The sequence below is a fragment of the Bos javanicus genome, chromosome 2 (genome assembly GCF_032452875.1).
Source record: "Bos javanicus breed banteng chromosome 2, ARS-OSU_banteng_1.0, whole genome shotgun sequence".
Classification (NCBI taxonomy): Eukaryota; Metazoa; Chordata; class Mammalia; order Artiodactyla; family Bovidae; genus Bos; species Bos javanicus.
In genome coordinates, this window is record NC_083869.1 from 119,247,204 (window position 1) to 119,270,132 (window position 22,929).

Sequence of the window (22,929 nt, forward strand, 5' to 3'; positions counted from 1 at the left end):
AGCGTAGCTTTGACTAGATGAACCTTTGCTGGCAAAGTGAAGTCTCTGCTTTTTAATATGCTGTCTAGGTTTGTCATAGCTTTTCTTGAAATTGAAGTGACAGCAACAATTTTTAAGCATAGGCTCAGTTTTCGGGGGGGATGCCTGTTGTCAATGCTAATTTCTCACTTTCCATACTTTCTTATTCCCCCAAGTTCATTTAGTTTTCCAGAGTTCTCTTAGCTGGCTAAAGCAGGAGTCCTGGCCCCACCCCCAGAGAGACTGAGAGTGTGGCCCTGGCCCTGGGAATCTGCATCTTTATTACACCCCTCTGTGCTTCTGCAGCCAGAGTCTGCGCCATGAAACTCACTGCCACGTGTGCAGACCTCCAGGTGAATGGGCCTCTGCACGGGAAGTGGGTGCAACTTGCCAAGGGGCAGGGCCCAGTCCCCCAGAGACAGGACAGAAGCTGGGGCGCCTGCAGCTGACCCTGTCTTACTCAGTCAAAACCAAAACCAGGAAAGGAAGGGCTGTAGTTTCCAAGTTTTTTTTTCTTTTTTTCAAATTTGTCTTCGCTCTGGGTTTTTGTTTTATCTTGTGAGTATTTGTTTGTTTGGCTGTGCCGGCTATTAGTTGCAGTATGCAGGATCTTTAGTTGCGGCACATGGGATCTAGTTCCCTGACCAGAGATCGAACCCAGGCCCTCTGCATTGGGAGTGCCGAGTCTTAGCCACTGAAGCACCAGGGAAGTCCCTGGGGGTGCTTTCTACTCACATTTCCATCCGTTATTTGTGCTCTGCCTCACCCCGTGGTTGAAAAGTCAGTTGGAACTAACTTAAAATCCATGTTCTGTGAAAACACAACCAAATGAGCAGGGGGAAGATCCCCAACCCCCAAAGATTCCAAGTCCTTTTTCTTTTTCAGTTTGTTTCTGGGATTCCTTTTTCTGATTACAAATGAAGTACGTACTTATTACTGAAAAGCCAAAAGTAAACACAGCGTAAACAGCCACCGTAATAATTCTGTCCGCCCAGCGACAACCACCGCTCCCTCTGTTCTCCTTCCATTTATCTCTGTGTCTTATCTTTCCTTTGTCAGTTGCAATTGAGTTCAACTGCAAAGAGCCAGGAATCCAGCCTTACCAGACCCAAGGCTCATCTTTCGCCTTCCTTCACCCAGACTATCAGGAAGAAGGGAGCATCCAGGTTTTGTGGGCCCTCCAGTCACAGGGTTGTGGAGGCCTTCTGTAAAACAACAGAATATAAAGTTTAGGTATTAAAGCGAGTGTCCAGAGTGAGAATTAGAGAAATAAATCACAAATTCAAATTTTAAGAACTGATGAATCGATAATCAACAAGGACTTACCATATGGCACAGGGAACTAGACTCAGTATCTTATAATAATCTCTAATGGAAAAGAATCTAAAAAGGAATAGATATACATATAACTGAATCCCTTTACTGTGTACCTGAAAATAACACAACATTGTAAATCAGCTGTAGTTCATTTTTTTTAAGTAGGTAAAGGAGAAAAAAAATGACAGGTACCAACATCAGAAAAATGTTTTATTAACTAGTGGCTTGCCACATGCTGTTGAGGTAATCCGCATGGGTTGGAAAAGAATTTCCAGACACAGAGCATTTCAGAAGGGAGTGATTTTATTAAGAACAAAGAGCAGAGATAATGTGGGCACTGCGAGCACAGTGGACCAACCTCCCGACAGACCAGGGAGAGTTGACAGTTTTCGAGGGTTAGTAGTCAACTTTTATAGCCTCAAAACAAAGAAAATTCCTGCTGGAAGGTTGGCATTAGGTGATCGGTTAGGGCACTGTAGGGTGACTACCGGGGTGGGCATCTTTGCCTAATTTGGGGTCAGGAAGCCTGCTGGTGAAGGAAGCCCCCTCCAGGGCTTTTGGCGATGGTTACAGAGGGGCTCAGTCAGCTTCAGAGGGGACCTGGGTTCTGAGCTGCACTTCTGAGGCCTTTGTGTGAGGCCTTGCACCTGTGGCCTTGGGGCAGGACTCCACACATGCTTCATAGTTTTCTTTCTGGGTATTTTTTGTTTTATACTCTTTGATTGCTTCTACATATGTGAGGAGTTTGTAATATCTTCTACAGTGAAAGAAAAGTTTTATTATTATTGAGAGATTAGAAATTTTTCTCTCGACTTCACATTTAGTTTTTGGTAATGCTGTGTAAATTTTTAGTATTTCTATTAAATTTGAGAAAACCTTCCTCAAACTTCTGAAAATGGAAGACTAGGGACATTTCAAGTTTCCTTGTGCACTGACTCTTCATAAATACTCTGATGACCTGGGGAATTCCTTGTAGTCGCTTCTACACCAGGACAGCTCACCATCGTTTGGCTAGGCACAGCAGCGACTGAGAATGATATTTCTCATTAAGCCCAAATTGTATGTCACCTGGGTTCAGTGTCCCCTTAGCTAAATTCCAAATTGTCTTTGGCCGTTCTAACACCATGTGGGGAGGTATAACAACAGAAGTTGGAGTAGAAAGAAACAGCACTCTTAAGTGACTGCAATTAAAACTTGCTACTTTTGCAAATTTTACAAAAACATGTGACTGTTTGAACACATTGCTAGGGTTCCAAAGCTCCATCTGAAGACTTCTATTTACTGCTTACTGGTCAGAGCTGGGTCCCCTGGCCCCTAGCTGCAAGGGGGTCTGGAAAGGTGTTTTTAAGGAGACGCATTTTTGGGCCAACAAAATCAGAGGGCTGTTGGTCAAGAAAGAGAGAATGAGTATTGAGTGGACAGCTAGCAGTGTCTCCTTCAGCTTCCAGGACTTTCTCTGTGTGTATAGATAGATGTATTGTGTGCCTGTATTTTCTTACAAAAATGCATACTGTTTATAACATACCATAATTGCTTTAAGTGATTTCACCAATACTCAAAAACTAGTATTGGGAAATTTACCTAAATTGATATGTGTTGACCATCGTTTGCTACAGAACAAATTGTTGTTGTTATTCAGTCACTCAGTCATGTCCAACTCTTTGTGACCCCATGGATTACAGCACACCAGGCTTCCTTCTCCTTCACTATCTCCTGGAGTTTGCTCAAACTCCTGTCCCTTGAATTGGCAATACCATCCAACCATCTCATCCTCTGCTGCCCTTTTTTTGCCTTCAATCTTTCCCAGCATGAGGGTCTTTTCCAGTGAGTTGGCTCTTCAAATCAGGTGGCCAAAGTATTGGAGCTTCAGCATCAGCCCTTCCAATGAATATTCAGAGTTGATTTCCTTTAGGATTGACAATAAATTACATTCAGCTAAATCACATGCTGCATTTTTGGGGGGTTTTTGTGTGTGTGTGTGTGTGTGTGTGTGTGGTTAAATATGCTCTTTTTGTTGTTGTTGTAGCAGAATGCTTTTTCAGACAGCATCTCCGTGTGTAACCCAGATGAATGCTGAGTTCTGTAATGGGGAGGGTGGTTGTTGGGAACCCTTTCCCTTCTCTCCCAGCAGCTCCTGAAGCATTTCTGTGGAACTCAGTATAGACAGATATGCTTTAAGACCTCTCCATCCCCAAAAGGCTCCTTTGCAGCCGAGGCACCCAGAGAGGGCCCTGGAGCTCCGCACAAGCACAGGGGGTTATGAGGTAAACAGGAAACAAGCCCTCTGGGCTCCTCTGAGACACCCAGCACCTAAGGCAGTCATTCTGGGCCCTCATACCAACCCTCTTCACCAGGGACCCTTCCTGAGGCCTTGTGATGACACCGGATTCTGCCCACAGACTGACCCAGTTTCCTCATCCAGTGCATGGGTGTGTGCATGCTAAGTCGCTTCAGTCATGTCTGACTCTTTTCAACTCTACAGACTGTAGCCCACAAGGCTCTCCTGTCCATGGGATTCTCCAGGCAAGAATACTGGAGTGGGTTGCCATGCCCTCCTCCAGGGGATCTTCCCAGCGCATGGCTGGAACTTGTATCTCTTATGTCTCCTGCATTGGCAGGCGGGGTCTTTACCAGTAGTGCCTCCTGGGAAGCCCCTTCCTCATCCACTGGAGAGGACAAATACCACCCATCTTAGGTGATTTCTTAGGCCTGTGGAGTTTTAGGGAGATGGTATGGTCGGGGGGTGGGGTTTCCAAAGGCTAAAACACGAGTATGTGCTGTATTCTCTCTCCTGAGGAAGGAGTTGGAAGGGTGACCTGGGAAGGACATTGGAGCAGGGAGGAGGCATGGGGTGCGCAACCCACACACTCGCCATCTCCCTTTTCCAGCGCTTAAGCCCTAGCCTCCCTCTCCTAGCTCCTGTGGAAGGACCCAGGCATAAGGGAGGGGGAAAGAGAAGGCCCAGGGGATGCTAAGGTACCACTGAATATTGGACTTAAGGAACCTGCCCTGACGATGGGGACAGCGGGTCGGAAGGGAGATGGGAGGAACAGCAGACAGAGGAGGGCAGTGTTAGTGATGGCGGGTAGGATAGCCTTCTTTTGCGTATTTCACAGGACAAGGGAGATGAAGCTGCACTAGTTCTTACTTGGGAAGCTTATGGCCCATCGTTTCCTCCACAAGAGTGGAGGCCTCCCATCTCCTCTCCCCTGCCTTTCTCCCCTCCCCCCTCCCCCACCCCTCACCACCCTGCCCTGCCCGCCCCTCCAGCTGCTGGCTGTCCCCACAGCACAGCTGAGACCTGGTGATTCCCTCCCACTAGAAACTGGCCCTTTTTTCTTCTTCCTACCTCAAATATAAAAAAAATACAAAGAAAGCTGAGCACTAAAGAATTGATGCTTTTGAACTGTGGTGTTGGAGAAAACTCTTGAGAGTCCCTTGGACTGCAAGGAGATCCAACCAGTCCATCTTGAAGGAAATCAGTCCTGAAAATTCACTGGAAGGACTGATGTTGAAGGTGAAACTCCAATACTTTGGCTACCTCATGCAAAGAGCTGACTCATTGGAAAAGACCCTGATGCTGGGAAAGATTGAAGGCGGGAGGAGAAGGAGATGACAGAGGATGAGATGGTTGGATGGCATCTCCGACTCAATGGACATGAGTTTGAGTAAACTCTGGGAGCTGGTGATGGGCCGGGAGGCCTGATGTGCTGCAGTCCATTTGGTCGCAAAGAGCTGGACACCACTGAGTGACTGAACTGAACTGAACTGAACCTCAAATACAGATAAACCCAAATAACTTTCAAGTAAAAATCAAGAAATCAAAGATGTAACTCCCATTCATATATTTTCTGAGTTTTAAAAAATAATTATTTGTTTCTTCGCCCACGCTGGGTCTCAGTTGTAGCACATGGGATCTTAAGTTGCCGCATATGAGCTCCTAGTTGTGTCATGTAGGGTCTAGTTCCCTGACCGGGGATTGAACCCAGACCCCCTGCATTGGGAGCACAGAGTCTTAGCCACTGGACCACCAGGGAAATCCTTCTGATTTTTTTTTTTTACATTTTATTTGTAAGTAATTATAGATTCACAGGAAGTTGAAACAGTAGTAGAGAAGTGCCAGACACCCTTCACCCAGCATCCCAGTGGCAACTGTAGCATATAGGGGGTCGATGTCGGCACAGTCCACAGACTTCATTCAGATTTCACCAAAAAAGTGATTTCTTTTTTAAACAAATTTTCTTAATTACTAACATAGCTATGTTACAGAAAATAGAAAAAAATGATTCTTGGTTCACTATCCTATGTGGCCACTATAAGCATTAGTGTTCCTTTCCTTCCAGTCTTTTGTGTACTTTTAGCATAAATGGAAAGCATCATTTATGCACCATGTTATAACCTGACTTACAATGTTTTAAATAAACATTTTTCTTCATAACCTAGTCTTTATCCTTGTAAATGGCCATATAATATTTCAAATGAATATGCCATATTTTCCTTCATTGCTACCCTATTACTAGACAGATTGTTGCAGTTTTACTCTACAGTGATTTTGTAACAAACAGCTTTATTTAACAACTTCCATATTTTGGAGTCCTCCTCTAGGGGCTTTCTTGGTGGCTCAGACAGTAAAGAATCTGCCTGCAATGCAGGAGACCCAGGTTCAATCCCTGGGTCCGGAAGCTCCCCTGGAGAAGGGAATGGCAACCCACTCCGGTATTCTTGCCTGGAGAATCCCATGGAGAGAGAGCCCTGGCAGGCTACAGTCCGTGAGATCACAAAGAGTCAGACACAACTGAGCAACTAACACTCCAGAGTTTAACACCCAAGGGTATGAACATTTCAGTGACTCTTGATATAAAATGCCAGATTACTTTGCAAAAGCACTGTCTCTCATTTCCACACCACTGCCATCTTAAACTGTTGCCAGAAGCAGATGGGGTCAGTTCTTTAATTGTCACTCATTTAATGATTTAAGAATGATATGGGTTTTTGTAAAGTTGTAGTTTCTAGTTACTTGGAAAGTTGATGATTTTTTTCTTCTCTTGACTGGTGATACTCTTTATTTTGTGACTTGGCTGTTCAAAATCTTTGCCCTATTATCTGTATGGTGTTTTACTTAACTGATTTATAAGAATTCTTTATCTAATGAAAATCTTAACCTTTAATCTGTTAACTGTGCTGCAAGTATTTCTTCATTGCTTTACCTGTTAATTTGGTTTATCATTCAAATACTGTATATATGGAAATGTTAACTTTTTATGAAACCAAATCTGTCCATCTTTTTTTTTTTCCTTCTCACTTTCAAAAGTCAGTATACTCCAGAGATGCGATAAGTTACTATATTCAACTCTTTTCTTCCACTTTTTCCATGGTTTGATTTTTTTTTAATTTATACTGCTAGATGGTATAATATGCAAGTTAAAGGGATTTTTCCTGACATTTTCTGTTTATCTGAATAATCTGTGTCATGACCCTTCCTTACTTATTTCAAAGTCTCTTATTCCTATAGATGAATGTATTAAATACAGTGAGTTAGAATGTGTGGTCTGCTCTCAGCCAGATGACCTCTCCAGCCCTGTTTCCTCTTTGCTTCCACCAGATCATGACCAACACGGGGAAGGCGAGGCGGAGGGGGACAGCTGGCGTGCAGTGGGGTGGCCCGGAGCCCCTGCGCCGGCCTGTCACCCCCGGCGGCCACAGGACCGGGTACCCAGCGTAAGTCCGGGCTAAAGGAGGCAGGGATTTATTTTTCCTAAGCTTTGTTTTGATGAACTGCAGTGAAAGATGTATGTATTTAAGAAGTCAAAATAAAATGTTCATACTATAGAGCATTTCTCTCTTTATTATTCATCTTTGGGGGATTTTTTGAAAGGACAGAGGTCAAGTCTCCCTCTTCCCCCCCATGTTTCTCAGGGTCTCCAAGGCACTTACAGCCTTTATCTAGGAGAAGCCTTGTGTTGGCCAGTGTTGATTCTGAAGGAAAGGACCAGAAAGGGGCAAGATGTCTACCCAGAGAGGACTCTCAGTCTTTTCTGCAGCCTCTCACTGCAGTACCAGGCCCTTTGTTGGGAAGGAGTGTCACAGTTTAAAATGCCACCAGCCTTTTTTTCTAGATGATTTTTTAAAAGAACTATATGCAGTTTTGGCTGCCAAGCCTGTATTCATTCTCGATAGCCTTGCTCCAACCCTGTTTATATAAACAAATCTAGTCTGGTTACCCAAAGCCTCTGGTCTCCCTGAGAACCCGAGGACCAGACCCCTGTGGACTCTTGGGGAGCCTTAGGCCAGGCAGTCCAGCTTGGGCCTCTTCGGAGGTCTGGGTGACCTCTTCACCTTTCTAGAGAGAACACTGGAGATAAACAGGTGCACATAAAGGGGGCTATGGAGAGCAGGCAAAAACCTACGTTTGTTCATGCAACAATTATTGGCCGTTCAGTTCAGTCGCTCAGTCCTGTCTGACTTTCGCGACCCCGTGGACTGCAGCACACCAAGACTCCTTGTCCATCACCAACTCCCGGAGTCCACCCAAACCCATGTCCATTGAGTCAGTGACGCCATCCAACCATCTCATCCTCTGTCGTCCCCTTCTCCTCCCACCTTCAATCTTTCCCAGCATCAGGGTCTTTTCCAGTGAGTCAGCTCTTTGCATCAGGTGGCCAAAGTATTGGAGTTTCAGCTTCAGCATCAGTCCTTCCAATGAATGTTCAGGACTGATGTCCTTTAGGATGGACTGGTTGGATCTCCTTGCAGTCCAAGGGACTCTCAAGAGTCTTCTCCAACACCACAGTTCAAAAGCATCAATTCTTCAGCACTCAGCTTTCTTTATAGTCCAACTCTCACATCCATACATGACCACAGGACAAACCATAGCCTTGACTAGATGGACCTTTGTTGACAAAATAATGTCTCTGCTTTTTAATATGCTGTCTAGGTTGGTCATAACTTTCCTTCCAAGGAGTAAGCATCTTTTAATTTCATGGCTGCAATCACCATCTGCAGTGATTTTGGAGCCCAGAAAAATAAAGTCAAGCCACTGTTTCCACTGTTTCCCCATCTATTTGCCATGAAGTGATGGGACTGGATGCCATGATCTTTGTTTTCTGAATGTTGAACTTTAAGCCAACTTTTTCACTCTCTTTGAATTATTGGCCCTAAAATATTTCAAATGAATATGATATATTTTGCTTCATTATCCCCTATAGCCGAGCAGTTTGCTTATTTCCAGGTTTGCTTTATAGGCATTTGTAACAAACAACCAGGCACCAGGGCTACAGCAGCAGACAGAACGCAGAAGCACCTGCCCTGTTAGATCTGGGTGCATGAATGCTGAGGGACGCCAGAGACCCTGCACCCAGACCCGGGGAGTTTGACTGCCCGTCCAGGACCTGACCTGTGAATATTTCAGGGCCCATGCTGTGGATCAGTGCTGAGATCTGTTTGATTTGACTTCACAACTAGTTACCATGTGCTTCATATTTCAGGGCTTTTATTTTTCATTATTAATGTCTAAACTAATATGCGTTTTTCTCTTTAACCTACAACCAATATTTTTTAACCTACAGAAAAGTTGAAAGAATTATTAACAATAAAGAGCTTCCAGCTGTTAGCATTCTGCAATAAATGTGCTCTCTTGCTTACTCACTCTCTTGGTCTCGTTCTGTGCATAAAATATAATTTACACACATACACATTTTCTTTTTGCTGAGTTGAAAGCAGGTGGCATAGTTTCAGCCCACATCTCCAAAGAATAAGAATATCCTTTTATTTAACCACATGAAAGTGAATGTCAATCAGTCGTGTCTGACTCTTGGTGACCCCATGGACTATACAGTCCATGGAATTCTCCAGGCTAGAATATTGGAGTGGGTAGCCATTCCCTTCTCCAGGAGATCTTCCCAACTCATGAATCAAACCAGGGTCTCCTGCATTGCAGGTGGATTCTTTACCAGCTGAGCTACCAGGGAAGCCCATAATTTTTAACCATATAGTCACACCCTAAAAAGTTAACATTAATTTAAAAATATGAGCATATAAATATTCCCTAATTGTCCCCCAAATATCATTTATATCTAAGAAGTTTTGTACTCGACCTTTTGATTCAGACCATAGCCAAGTATCAACTATGAGTAGATCCAGTTTATAAATATAATATCTTTTTGAATGGAAGAAGTAAGAGGAACTAATAAAATTCATCTTGTTTGAAATGGGAAAGAGGACACTGAATTATCATTTAAAAAAATTTTTTTAAGTTACTAAAACCCTGGCTTTACAGAGAGGCAACAATAACCTATGCATATTTAATCAGGAAGGAGGGCAAAGATAATCTAATAAATACAAGATCCAACCAATGGGCACAGTGAATTGGGTCAAATGTTCTACCTTATAGAGAGGAAAAAGAGGACATTCTTCCCTGCCTGGGGAGCACACATGGTGTTCCCCTGACTTGTCGAAGTGTTCCCTGCAAGGAATGAGAGCCCTTCATTTTCCTGAAATTCCCCGACCAGGAGTCGAACCTGTACCCCCTGCATTGGAAGGGTGGAGTCCTAACCACTGGACCACCAGGGAAGTCCCTGAACCTTCTGATTTCTAACGAAGCCATTGCCCCATAACCAACTCCATCCGTTAGGCCAATTTAACGAACATTTATAACACTTCTGTGTGCCAATTGCCCAGTTCAGTTCAGTTGCTTAGTTGTGTCTTGACTCTTTTCAACCCCATGGACTGCAGTACACCCGGCTTCCCTGTCCATCACCAACTCCCAGAGCTTACTCAAACTCATGTCCATTGAGTCGGTGATGCCATCCAACCATCCCATCCTCTGTCATCCCCTTCTCTTCCCGCCTTCAATTTTTCCCAGCATCAGGGTCTTTTCAAATGAGTCAGTTCTTCACATCAAGTGGCCAAGGTATTAAGAGTTTCAGCTTCAGCATCAGTCCTTTCAATGAATATTCAGGACTGATTTCCTTTAGGAAAGTTGCTAGAGGTGCAAAAATAAACAATGTGGTCCCTGCCCTCAGGAGCACACAGAGCAAGCTACCTAGTAGGGAAGAGAGACAGTGCTCGTAATTCGTAATTTGGTAAGTAGGTGATGGCAGAGCATAGGGGTTCCCCTCAGGCAGGCAGCACAAGGCTAAGACTCAGGATCTTCAGATCGCCTCTTTAAAAAGATTACATGAGTCTCCATTTCCAACCAGTGTCCTCTGATAACCTAGTGATGCCAGATGTGTAGATAAAGCAAGAGTCTTAGTGACAATATGCATTACACGCATTCCAGACACTAGTACTTTAGCAGTCAGTAATCCCATTCCTAGGGTTTTACACTGAGATAATCAGATACATACGTGCACACAACAGGAGTTACTGTTTTACTAAATGCCCAAAAAAGGAGGCTGGTTAAATTATTATCCACACAAAATGTATTGAGGATAACATTTTAGAAGAATATTTAATAAATGGGAAGAGCCTCACAAGACGCTACTAAGTGAAAAAGCAAATTATGAAACTGTGGATCTAACCTGCTGGCCAAATATAGCAATCCTAAGTTTTGAGTTTGGTTTTTTGTTTGTTTGGTTTTTTTTTTTTAGGAATATATTTGCTCTTTTAAAAGAAGATACCAAAATAAAAGAAGATATCAAATGTTAATAGGAGTCATGTCTAGGTATTGGGAGGACAGGGCAATCTGTTTTCTATGTTTTCCTGATTTCTCGTGATAAATGCTGGTTTTAAAATCAAGAAAAGAAAGGTTGAAAATAACAACTACAGTCGCCCCTGTGCAATGCAGGACTCTCCATCACCCTGCATCTGACGGTGCCTCCCAACCCCCTCCCCAAGGCCTGTCCCCAGGCTCCGTGTCTCCTGGGCTCCCTTCCCTTCTGGCCCTCTGGCTACTTCGCTGGGCCATCCTCCTTTCTTTGAAGCCCACATGGTCTGGCAGTGACTTCCTCAAGTTAACGCTGCCACAGTCACACCCATGACCTCCTAGACCCTGCTGACCACCCTGCTGGGAGCTTTCGAACTTCTGCCCTGTGGCCACTGTGTGCTGGTCCCCCAATTCTCCGCCCTCTTCCTCCTAAAACACTGTTGTGCAGGCCCCGTCCTGTGTTGAGGTCCCCATCCCATCCTGCTGGTCCTCTGGTTTCCATTACATGCTGCTCCCACCCAAATCTCCCACTCCAGCCCACTCTTGCCCCCAGAGCTACGTGTGTCCCCACATCACCCCCAGATCAGTACCTCTCAGGTGAACACCCCTGTCTTCTGAGCCCCCTGCTTCAGAGAACGGAGTTAATACTCCCAGACACAGAGCCAGGATCCCACCCCAGGGTGCCCAGCCACCCCTTCTCCTGGCTCTGGCACCTCCTCTCTGCCCTCCTGAGCCAGCTCCTTCTCCCCAGCCTGGGCAGAGCCTCCAAACCATTCTGCCTGGCACAGTCCGCCCTCCAGGACCATAGACACAGTGATCCTTCTAGCACATCATCATGGAATCTCATTTCTGCGTCTTCTATTTCCTTTAGGGTGTGCATGCCCAGTCGCTCTGTCATATCTGACTCTTTGTGACTCCATGGACTGTAGCCCACCAGGCTTCTCTGTCCATGGGATTTCCCAGGAAAGAACACTAGAGCAGGTAGCCATTTCCTCCTCCAGGGAATCTTCCTGACCCAAGGATCGAACCTCTGGTTCCTGAATTCCCAGGCAGATTCTTTACCTCTGAACTATTTGGGAACCCCTCTTTCAAGACCAAACTATTCAAACCCTGGCCGATCAGGTCCTTCTTAATTGACACCCTCCCATCTCCACCCTCAGAGTCACATGCTCCCCAGGACACTATGTACCCTCTGGCCTGCATTTTTCAGGTGCCCTAAATCTCTCTGTAACAAAGCAGTATAAATATATGCTTTCTTTTTGCCTCCTCTTGCTTCATCTTACTTGTTCATGGTGCTACCTCTGCTGGGAAATGTTCCCTCTTCGGCCCCCTGGCAAACCCCAGCCCAGAGATCAGAACTGACTGAGTCACACACACACACACACCGATACACACATACACTCATACATACACTACATATACACACATATACACACACACACACATACATATACACAGGTACATACACACACACATATACTCACACACATACATATACATAGAAATACATACACATTCACACACACAAGCTTTTCTGCCCTGCAGGGCAGTTAGGTGTCTGCTTATCTTTGCTGCTGGAACTGACATTCAAGAACAGCTGTTTCATGGGGTACCACTCTGGGCAGAGTGGGGACAGGCCTGCCATGGTATGTCCCCACCAAGCCCTTGCTGAGAGCAGGTGGCTCGTGTCTCCTCGTAGATGGAATGCGAGTACCGAGCTGCTGTGTGCACGCTGCAGAACCCTCCCGGGATCTGCTGTGAAGGTATCCTGCCTCTCTCTGATGTGCTTGCCCAGGCCACCATCTCTTGCAGGCGCCCAGCGCACGTCTGCTGGGTGGACCAGTCTCCACCGACCCAGGTGGCAGCGTTAGACATGACACACACCATTATAGTGTTCCAGAGAACAAGTTCTTCCCCACTCCTGTGCCTAGTAACTCTTGTTGTCAGGGCTATGACACATCCCATCTTTTCTGACTGACTTCATCCCTGCACTAATCTGCTTCATCCTTGGAGGAAAGCCCAGAAGATTGATACTTTAATTAAATTGTTTGGTTGAAATGTTATGTCCTCGTATCACCCAAAGTCAATAGATCCAACTCTGTGTTAGAAAAATAATAGCCATGTTTAAAATGTGTAAGCGCTCACATGAGTGAGGCAAGGGGCACTTCCTATTTCTTAAAGACATCCAATATCTGCTAATACTAGCTTAACATAAGGCATTCAGGTGCTTCCACTTCCTGTATTTGTTTGTGATGCTACACAGTAGTCGGCAGTCAGATATCTCCTCTCTGTATTGATTGCTGCTTTTCATTTTTTCCTCCAGGCTGGAAGATCATCTCAGTTCTCCCCAGATGGCCCAGCATGCCAGAAATGGCTGCCTCCTGTCCCTGCCAAACACCCACACTCCAGTCTGCAGGGGGGGCAAACCTGCTGCTCCTGAGTCTTGCCCTTCCTTTTCATGTAAGAAAACTGGCAGCATGTGGGGGGGCAGCTCCAGAACTGGGGACAGCTCTGGGACTGGGGGCAGCTCTGGGCCTGGTGATGCCCAGGATTTTATGAAACTGCAGCAGTTCCAAACCCTGGAAGGCCTCAGCCTCACACCTGCTCTTGAAAAGCCCTCTGATCTCAACCATTACCCCCTGTCACAGAGGTTCACAGGCATGTGACCCCACAGCCAGACCTGACCATGGGCTTTTCCTCCAGACTCCCTTCTCTCAGAGCACTGTGTCCAGTGCTCCCCTCTGCAAGCTATTTGAGCAAGATTTCTGACTGGGGAAGCCACGTTTAAATGTGAGACTTTGAAGTAGAACTCTCCGAACAATGTAGATCCTTGACCAAAACTCTGGTGACCCAGCTCTATCGCTGAGGTGGTCAGCCACACGGTAGAAGGCTGAACAGAGTTAGAAATGTGCAGCCAGGAGCAAAAGCTAGTGTGGGATCCAAACACATTTTTTAAAATAATTGTATTCATTTATTTTTGGCTGTGCTGGGTTTTCCTCTAGTTGCGGCGAGTAGAGGCTGCTCTCAGTGGCAGTGCGCGGGCTTCTCACTGGAGCGGCTCCTCTGGTTGCAGAGCACGGACTCAAGTGCTAGCAGTTTCAGCAGATGCAGCACACGGGCTCAGCAGTTGCGGCTCCCCAGCTCTAGTGTGCTTAGTCGAGCAGTTGTGTCCGACTCTCTGAGACCCCAAGTAGCCTGCCAGGCTCTTCTGTCCGTGAGGATTCTCCAGACGAGAATACTGGGTTGGGTTGCCATGCCCTCCTCTAAGGGATCTTCCCAACCCAGGGATCGAACCCAGGTCTCCTGCAGTGCAGGCGGATCCCTTACCATCTGAGCCACCAGGGCTCACCAGAGCACAGGCTTAATAGTTGTGGTGCACGGGCTTAGATTCTCAGGCATCATGTGGGATCTTCCCGGATCAGAGGTCGAACCCGTGTCTTCTGCATTGGCAGGCGGATTCTTTACCACTGAGCCACCAGGGAAGCTCTCCAGAGAGCTTCTAGTTGAGCTCACTAGAGACTGATGGGGAATAAAAGTATTTTTTATATGCTAGAAAAAAATATATATATGCTTTGAATTAGAAATGTACAAAGTTGTTTTTTTTTTAATTTTCAAGAGGAAATTAAAAGGATATGAACAGATCAGATAAGACTCCAATTTCTCCATTCAAAAAGGAAAAACAACAAGAGGAGCAGGTCAGATTCCAGTATGAGAAACATCTGTGAGCTTTTCTAATCTGCTCTGAATTGGATTCAAATGCGTCTGATCCCTGATTCAGCGCAGTAGACCTGTCACAGAGTCGGAAGAAAGCCAGGCTGTTTGGTTACCCTGGGAAAGGGTCTCTTGATTACAGCAGTTTTAGAGGGTTGCTTTTTTATGCCAGCTTTGATCATTTGTTATTTTACATGTGTTTTGCTAGAGCTCCAAACATTAATATGCCTTCTTTAAAAGATGGTTAGCTCAGTCGTTTACCTAGAGATTTCTGCTGCCAGGGTGGAGGTTTTAGGTGGTCTACTGATTTTTGCCAATTTGACCTACTGTTGTTGAGTTAAAAATGATTTCAAACTCTATAGGGCTGGCCTTCCCAGGTGGTGCAGAGGTAAAGAACCTGCCCGCCAATGCAGGAGACTCAGGAGACGTAGGTTCAATCCCTGGATCAGGAAGATGCCCTGGAATAGGAAATGGAATAGGAAATAATCGCTCCAGTGTTCTTGCCTGGAAAATCCCATGGACAGAGGAACCTGGCGGGCTACAGTCCATGGGGTCTCTAAGAGTTGGGCACGACTGAACACAACACCACTCTTCCAAAGAGTTGCATTTAGGCTAATTTATTTATCAGTAACATCCTTGTTTTACCCAAATTGCCACCAAGGTGACCCTCTGTCTTGCATTGATTCTAAGTGTGGCCTTATCTTTTAGGAAGATTTGGCGTGGTATTACCTGTAGGGTAGAGTCACTGGAGGTTGTCAAGGGTGGAGGAAGCTGAGTGGTGGCTGATGTTGCTGGTGATGTAGACGTTATTATTTTCAAGAACAATTACTTTTGACCCTGGCAAATTCTGGTTCCTTGCTTGAAAACGGTGGGCACCCACCAGGGCACTCATGCCTGGGATCACCAGCCCTTCCCAGTGCTTCTCCCTGGGGAGGCAGCAGCTACTCACCTGCCCTGCTAGATGGGCCACCTGGAGCCATGCTACCGCTGCACCCAGGAGCCTGCTCTGAGCACTGAGGCCATACTTTTCAGTCCCATCCTCTACCTTCTCATTCACTCAGGCCTGGCTGGGAGCCCACCTGCTGCCCTCCTGCCTCAGTGGACTCCCCTACACTGACCCCCAGTCCATCCTCACTCCCCCTGCCAGATACCAGGCATATTAATCACTTCCCCCACCCGCAGAGGCTTCCCAGGTATTGCTAGTGGTAAAGAACCTGCCTGCCAATGCAGGAGACCCAGGTTTGATCCCTGGGTCAGGAAAATCCCCTGGAGAAGGAAATGGCAACCCACTCCAGTATTCTTGCCTGGAAAATTCCATGGGCAGAGGAGCCTGGTGGGCTGCAGTCCACAGGGTCGCAAAGAATCAGACACACCTGAGCACACACCCACCCCCATGCCTTCTCTCTTCCTCAGGCCAGCACCCTTACTTAGTTCTCCTTCAAAATCCTTTATAGGACAAATGTTCTCCCCTTGAAGAAGCCAAGGGTCCAGCTTATTGGCTTTCCCTGGGTCATTTATTTATTAAAAAATTTTTTTTTACTTTTTATTTTGTATTGGGATAGGCTCCCCAGGTGGCACACTGGTAAAGAATCAGCCCGCCACTGCAGGAGACACAGGAGATGCAGGTTCCATCCCTGAGTCAGGAAGATCCCCTGGAGGAGGAAATGGCAACCCACCCAAGCATTCTCACCTGGAAAATCCCATGGACAAGGGAGCCTGGTGGGCTACAGCCCATGAAGTCACAGAGAGCTTAGCAACTGAGCACGCATAGCCAATTAACGATGTTGTGATAGTTTCAGGGAAACGGCGAGGGGACTCAGCCATACATATACATGTGTCCATTCTCCCCCCACCTCCTCTCCCATCCAGGCTGCCACGTGACATTGAGCAGAGTCCCATGTGCTGTACAGTAAGTAGGTCCTTGTTGGTTATCCATTTTAGTTATATCAGTGTATACATGACCATCCCAAACTCCCTAACTATCCCTTCCCCTTGATCCTTCCCCACTCCTGGGGTCATTTAATGAGCATGGATTCCATTTCTGGTGTAGATTTCTATTCTTCCTTCCTTGCCCAGCACAACCACCGCAGGCCCTCGCCTCCTCCATGGACCAGTGTGAGCTTTCCATCTGGTCTGGCCACCGCCTTCTCTTCCTCTTTTCACTCAACCTCCTTGAGGGGGCGGGTGCAGACCGGCTTCAGCCAACATGCTCAAATGCTGTGTTGAGGCTAGTTCTGAGGCCGCATCTGGGCTCGGCCAACCAAGCACCTCGGTCGAGGGAAGAAGAGGACAGCAGCATGTGGCAGGACCCTCCTGATCCTTGCTGTCCCATTTCTTTCCTTCCCCAGTGAGAGCTGATCTGATTTCCTCTTGACCCTTCCACCCATCCAGTCCTGCTCCTCCAGCCCTTTCTCCCCGGTCTCTGCACCTGCTCACCTTGTCCCCTCAGCCCGTTCTGGCCTCGCCAGGCCACCAACCCCCCAATAGGTCCCCTCATACATGACCTTCACCCCTGCTGGGAATTAATGCCCCACTCAAGACCCGTGGGGTCCCAGCACCCCGACCCAAACATCAGGTTTGTTCAGGACACCCCCCTTCATGGCTGTGCATTCCGTCAGCACTAAGGCAGGACTCGGAATGAGGAGGCCGTGGGATCCTTACATGGCTCCATCAGTTCTGTGAGGGGCCAGAAAATACATTATTTTTAAGCAAAGGACTCAGGCCCACAGAGCCAAAAGGAAATAGCTCCCAAGGGAAAAAAAAAAAAAAAAAGAAAAGCCAAGAATGTGACTTAGAATCTTGTATGATTTTGGCCTGAGGAAAGTTATTCTCATTTCCTTCCCCATCCACCAAGGCTGGGATATCAAAATCGCATGTCCTGTCAGTGGACCCTGAGGGAAAATGCCAGCCCTGTTTGAAATGGATGAAGAGGTAGAGAAACAGTGGTTTATCCCAGGAAGCTTCAGGTGCACGCACGCAGCTGCCCTCCTCCTCCCAGCTCCCAGCTCTTTCAGTGGAGATATATTTTTTTTGGCGGGCGGGGGATGGCATCAGAGGATGGCATCAGGGGCCATAGAGGTTGCTCTGAAAGTCTGCCATGTGGCCTAAGCAGAGGGAGCAGGGGAGGCTGGAGGGGTGGCTGAACCAAGAAGACCCAAGAAGTTCTCCCAAGAGCCCAGCTCAGTTCCTCCTCCCTCCTGCCAGGGGACTTTGGCACCTATCCCCCACTGCCACCCACCCAGGAAAGCTCATGATCCTGTAGAGCTGCCTACCCCTGGGCGCCATCTTGGAACACCATTGACCCTCATGGGGTTTTCCATGTGCAGCCCAGCTCTTATGTGTGGTGCCACTCAACCATTATTTTATACACCCAAGTGTGGTCTCCTGAGCATTGTTATAAGCCCAGTCAGCAGAGAGCACAGACAAGCAGGCCAGTTATCCACTGAAGAGCAGCTCAGAGAAGGCTGAAATCCTAGTTCCAGTCACAGTTCTGGGTGGAGACTGTCCAGTGAATGAGTGAGTGAAAGTCGCTCAGTCGTGTCCGACTCTTTGCAACCCCATGGACTATACAGTCCATGGAATTCTCCAGGCCAGAATACTGGAGTGGGTAGCCTTTCCCTTCTACAGGGGCTCTTCCCAACCCAGGGATCGAACCAGGGTCTCCTGCATTGCGGGCAGATTCTTTACCAACCGAGCTATCAGAGAAGCCCAGAGACTGTCCAGTGTGGACTGTAAATAAAGCCACCCATGGGTTCCGTACCAGAAACAGAGTCCTTGTTTGGGTCAAAAGAGAGTTATCTGGAAGTCAAAGCTGTGCCCCCGTGCCGTGGGTTTGAGGAAACCTGCAGGGAGGATTCTTTTTGTTTTTAAATCAAAGTATAGTTGATTTAAAATGCTGTGTTAATTTCTGCTCTTAGAGCAAAGTGATTCGGTTACACATGTATATGCATTCTTTTTTCCTATTCTTTTCCATTATGGTTTCTCACAGGATCTTGAATATAGTTCCCTATGCTGTATAGTAGGACCTTGGTGTTTATCCATCCTATATATAATAGTTTACATCTGCTAATCCCAAGTTCCCAGTCCACCCCTCCCTGATCCCTCTCCCCCTGTCAACCGCAAGTGTGTAGTCTATGTCTAGGAGCCTGTTTCAGTTTCATAGAATAGTTTGTTTGTGTCATATTTTAGATTCCACATGTCAAGTGATATCGTATGGTGTTTCTTTTTCTCTTTCTGACTGACTTCACTCTGTGTGATAGTCTCTAGGTCCATCCACATCTCTGCAAATGGTCCAACTCCGTCCCTTTTTATGGCTGAGTAGTATTCCGTTGCATACATGTGCCACGTCTTTATCCATTCATCTGTTAGTGGACATTGATGTTTCTGTGTCTTGGCTATCGCAAATAATGTTTCTATGAGCATAGCGGTGAATTTATCTTTTTGAATTATAGTTTTGTCTGCCTATATGCCCGGGAGTGGGGTTGCTGAATCATATGGCAACTCTGTTTTTAGTTTTTTGAGGAACCTCCATACTGTTTTCCATTGTGGTTGCACCAATTTGCATTCTCACCAACAGTGTAGGAGGGTTCCCTTTTCTCCACACTCTCTCCAGCATCTGTCATTTGTAGACTTTTTGATGATGGCCATTCTGACCAGCGTGAGGTGATATCACTCTGTAGTTTTGATTTGCATTTCTCTAATAATTGGTGATGTGGAGCTTTTCGTGTGCCTGTTGACCATCTGAATGTCTTCTTTAGAGAAATGTCTGTTTAGGTAGGGAAGATTATTTAAGATAAAGCTGAGGCCATTGCAAAGGTGCTAGAGAGATTCTTGTTTTTTTTTTTTAATGAGCTGAAAGGAGCTTGGGTTAAAGGGGCAGTGAATTCAAACTATCACAGTGTTGCTGTGACAGTGACATGAACCCCTTTGAGCTGGAAAAGGAGGGGTGCATGTCATTTGAAGTACAGAACAGGCCCGTCCCCAGACCCTGGGGAGGGACCCTCAGCAGTGTCATCGGGAACTTCTCCCACTGTTCCCTGTGATCTGGGGGTGACCCAGGTGCCTGGTCCTTGCTGGGCAGTATTAGGGAGGTTCCTGCCCTTGTGGGAGGGCAGGGATTCAGCCCTGAAGGATCCAGGGGAGGCTCAGAGAGCCCCACCTCTGGGGTTGCCAGATTTGGCAAATAAAAACACAGGACACCCAGCTGAAGTTGAATTTCAAACAGACATGAATAGTTTTTCAGTGTGCCTCTGGGCAACTGTGCATCAGTGCCAAGCAGGGGGCCCAGGAGACAATTCCAGGTTTTGTTGGCTTTTCCCAAGAGGTGGGGGCAGGGGTGGGGAGGGGGCAGGCCACAGGGCAGAGGGTCTGATCTTCCCTGCCTGCGTGTGTTCCAACCAGAGCGTGCCCACTGCACCCTCAGGTTACAAGTACCCAAAGTGGTCATCTGGAAAGGTCCCAACCTGCACAAGTAAACAAGTCCCCATCCATAGGCACCGGGGAGGGGAGCCGTGAGGGACTGGCCCCCGGGCTGTGTGCTTTTCTTGGCTCCGGGGTCCAGCCCAGTAAAGAGCATCTTCAAAGAGCTTCCAGAGCAGAGGTCAACTGAGCTCTCTCTCCTGACTCCTCTCAGCCGCCACCGATGCCAAGCCGGGAGAGTGGTCGCCAGCAGGACGTCAGGGAGAGCCTCGTCTGCCCCCAGCAGGGGCCCCGAGCCAGCCTCGAGAGGGGCCCCGGGCCCCAGAAAGTGGAGACACCACCAGGTAGGGGTGGAGCGGTGTCCCGGAAGGGCTCCTCTGAGGCCCAGCCTCTGATGATGGAGGCAAAGGAGCCTCCCACTGGGGGCCCAAGTGCGGTTCTGAGACCCTCAGGGGAGTGTGGTCAGCTCGTCTGACAACCTCAGAGCCCAAGGGGAGGGATCTGCCCTCCTGAGAATCACCAGTCGTCAGGCCGGAAGGAGAGAAAAACTTACAAACACACCCAAGGGACTTGTTTTAAGAACTGCTGGGTGAACACGTTTGGGAGGGTGAGTGAAGAGAAGTAATTTGAGGTCAATGGCCTCTCTTAGCAGTTCGCTTTTGGAGAGGGGGCTGTGGAGGGGAGAAAGGTGAGGCCTGAGGTCAGTACAAGGGTTTGGCTCAGATGTCAGCTTCCTAAAACAGAAACTGGACCCCCAGGAAGAAAAAAAAAAAAAAGATGTTTTCTGTTCCTCTGTGTCAAATGAGCACAAACCGGCACTCAGTGGGTGAGGAGGGATTCTTTAGAATCTCGAAAGGACTTTTTTTTTTTTTTTTTTAAATGATCTTACAGGCTCCTTCTTTCAGATCTGAGAGAACCTGCTTGGGGGAGGGGCCTGGCCCTGGACTCAGACCCAACTTGTCTCCTGACCGCCGCCCACTACTTCCTCCTCCCGGCCCCACAGCGCCCTGCAGGCTGCAAGTTTCAAGACAGAGGAGCCTCGCTCCTGTGCTAAAACACTGCTCTAGAGAGTCATGCTGAGCATCATGACAACACCCTTGGAGTCTCTGATTAGAGGAATTTTGCCATGGTGACCGGCCAGGCCATCCGTGCCCCACTTTCCCCTTAGAACAGGGAGGAACGTCCGTTATTGTGTCTGCAGTGAGCAGGCCCCCACCTCCGCTGTGGTCACAGCTGACTTGCAGCTCCTCCAGCAGTGGGGTCTTGTGGAGCTGGGTGAGGCTGTGGGAGGCCTGCATTCTAGGCCCCTCGAGGCCTGAAACTACCCACCCCCTGCAGATGTGGCCCCCATCACAGTGCAGGGGAGTCTGAGAAACCAGCCCACCGGCCCTCCCCTGTAGGGACCTTCCTGCCTTCTTGCAATCTCCCACTGATGGAAACGCCACAGAAACAGGGATTCCTGCTGGGTTCTAGAAGCTGCTGGACACCTTGGAGGGGTCAGGGACCCCTGAGGACAGGCAGAAGGCCCAGCAGCGCTGCACCCACTGGCGAGAAAGTCAGGGAGAGGAGGGGCAGGGAGACTGCCAAAGCCTACCCCTCTGAGAGCAGGCAGCTACCTTGCACCTTCCTTTCCTGCTTCAAGGGCAGAAGGGCGGCAGGGCTGTATAGGGATGAGCCACAAGGACCTTGGGATCTGGACTGGGGAGGGGACAGTCCTGGATGTGTCTACGGGGCAGAAGGTGTCAAAGATGGTGAGCCAGAGTTCCGCTGTATAGTCACGTGCTCCATGACTCTCCCACTGTCCTCAAAGACGGGGGCCATGTGTAGGGTGTTTATCCCCCGTGTTCCTGGCACAGAGCAAGAGCTCAAAATACACATTGGATGAATCCCTAGGAGAAAAGAAGAGAGCGTGGCTCTCTGTCTGGCTTGACAGCTCCACTCTCTCAGTCTGTAAAGGAGGGCAGCCCCTGGCCTCAGAAGATGAGTTGGCTGGGTTGGGCCCTTACTTGTGGGGAGAAGGAAGGCCCTGGAGCCCTGGATGTGGGTCGTTGGTAGACAAAATGATAGCCCGCATTGCTTAGCCCTGACTTTGAGGTGGCGTAAAGATAATTGCAGCTCCAGTGGCTTCCAGCAACTGATCTTGCTGTGAAATTGACTTCCTGGAAGCCAGGAGTGAAAAGGTTCAGACTCTACCAGTGCACAGCCTCCCCACAGCCCACGTCTTCCTTTTCCTTTTTCTCTCCGCCTCTTACAGTCCTTAGCTTTGAATAAATGTTAACCAGACTATGAAAATGCATTTTCAAAGAAAACAAGCATTTATCCCAAGGAGAACCAAGGCACTTTCCCAGGGAAATCTGTCAGTCCCGACCTGGAGGGGCTGACCCCCCAACCTTGGAAAGTACAGGGTTGGTTTCCAGCTGTCACCTCTGGGAAGGTGAGGGGCCAGGCTGCCCAGACGTCACATGGCCTTGCCCGCCCACTGGCCGCCCGCCATCTGCTGGGGCCCTGCTCTGCACGGCATTGGCACGTCATCCACACAGAGATGCCGAGGAGCCCAGCCAGACCAGGATGGCATTTGTCTGGACATTCCCTCCGTGTGGCCAAGGGCGGGTGAGGGAGTGGGCTCCTCCAGTCAGAGCTCTCACTGCCCCACAGACGTCTACCAGTGCCAGCCTGAGATGGGAAGCAAACTGTCAAAATTCTGCCCAGCCGCAAGTATTGTGGCTTTTAAAAAATAAGGAAGAACGAGATTTTACGTATGTCTGTGGTGGTTGTTTAGTGGTTAAGTTCTGTCCGACTCTTTGCGACCCCATGGGCTGTAA

The 22,929-nt window shown here is 47.8% G+C and overlaps 1 protein-coding gene and 1 non-coding gene across 7 annotated transcripts in view; one reads left to right on the plus strand and one right to left on the minus strand.

Annotated features, from left to right (window-relative positions):
- ARMC9 (armadillo repeat containing 9) overlaps nucleotides 1-22,929 on the plus strand; it is a 179,202-nt gene that overhangs the window by 147,264 nt on the left and 9,009 nt on the right. For 4 of the 6 annotated variants that reach the window (XM_061388069.1, XM_061388098.1, XM_061388079.1 and 1 more), the window contains 3 exons: nucleotides 6,938-7,053; nucleotides 13,302-13,438; nucleotides 20,322-20,451. In XM_061388069.1, coding sequence (XP_061244053.1) covers nucleotides 6,938-7,053; nucleotides 13,302-13,438; nucleotides 20,322-20,451 — 383 coding nt within the window. Of the gene's footprint in view, nucleotides 1-6,937; nucleotides 7,054-13,301; nucleotides 13,439-16,558; nucleotides 16,618-20,321; nucleotides 20,452-22,929 lie in introns of those variants that run through there. The other 2 variants (XM_061388108.1, XM_061388119.1) reach the window with 2 other exon arrangements.
- Nucleotides 5,300-5,372, minus strand: TRNAG-CCC (transfer RNA glycine (anticodon CCC)). Its single transcript has one exon. It is a non-coding gene; the product is annotated as a tRNA-Gly (tRNA).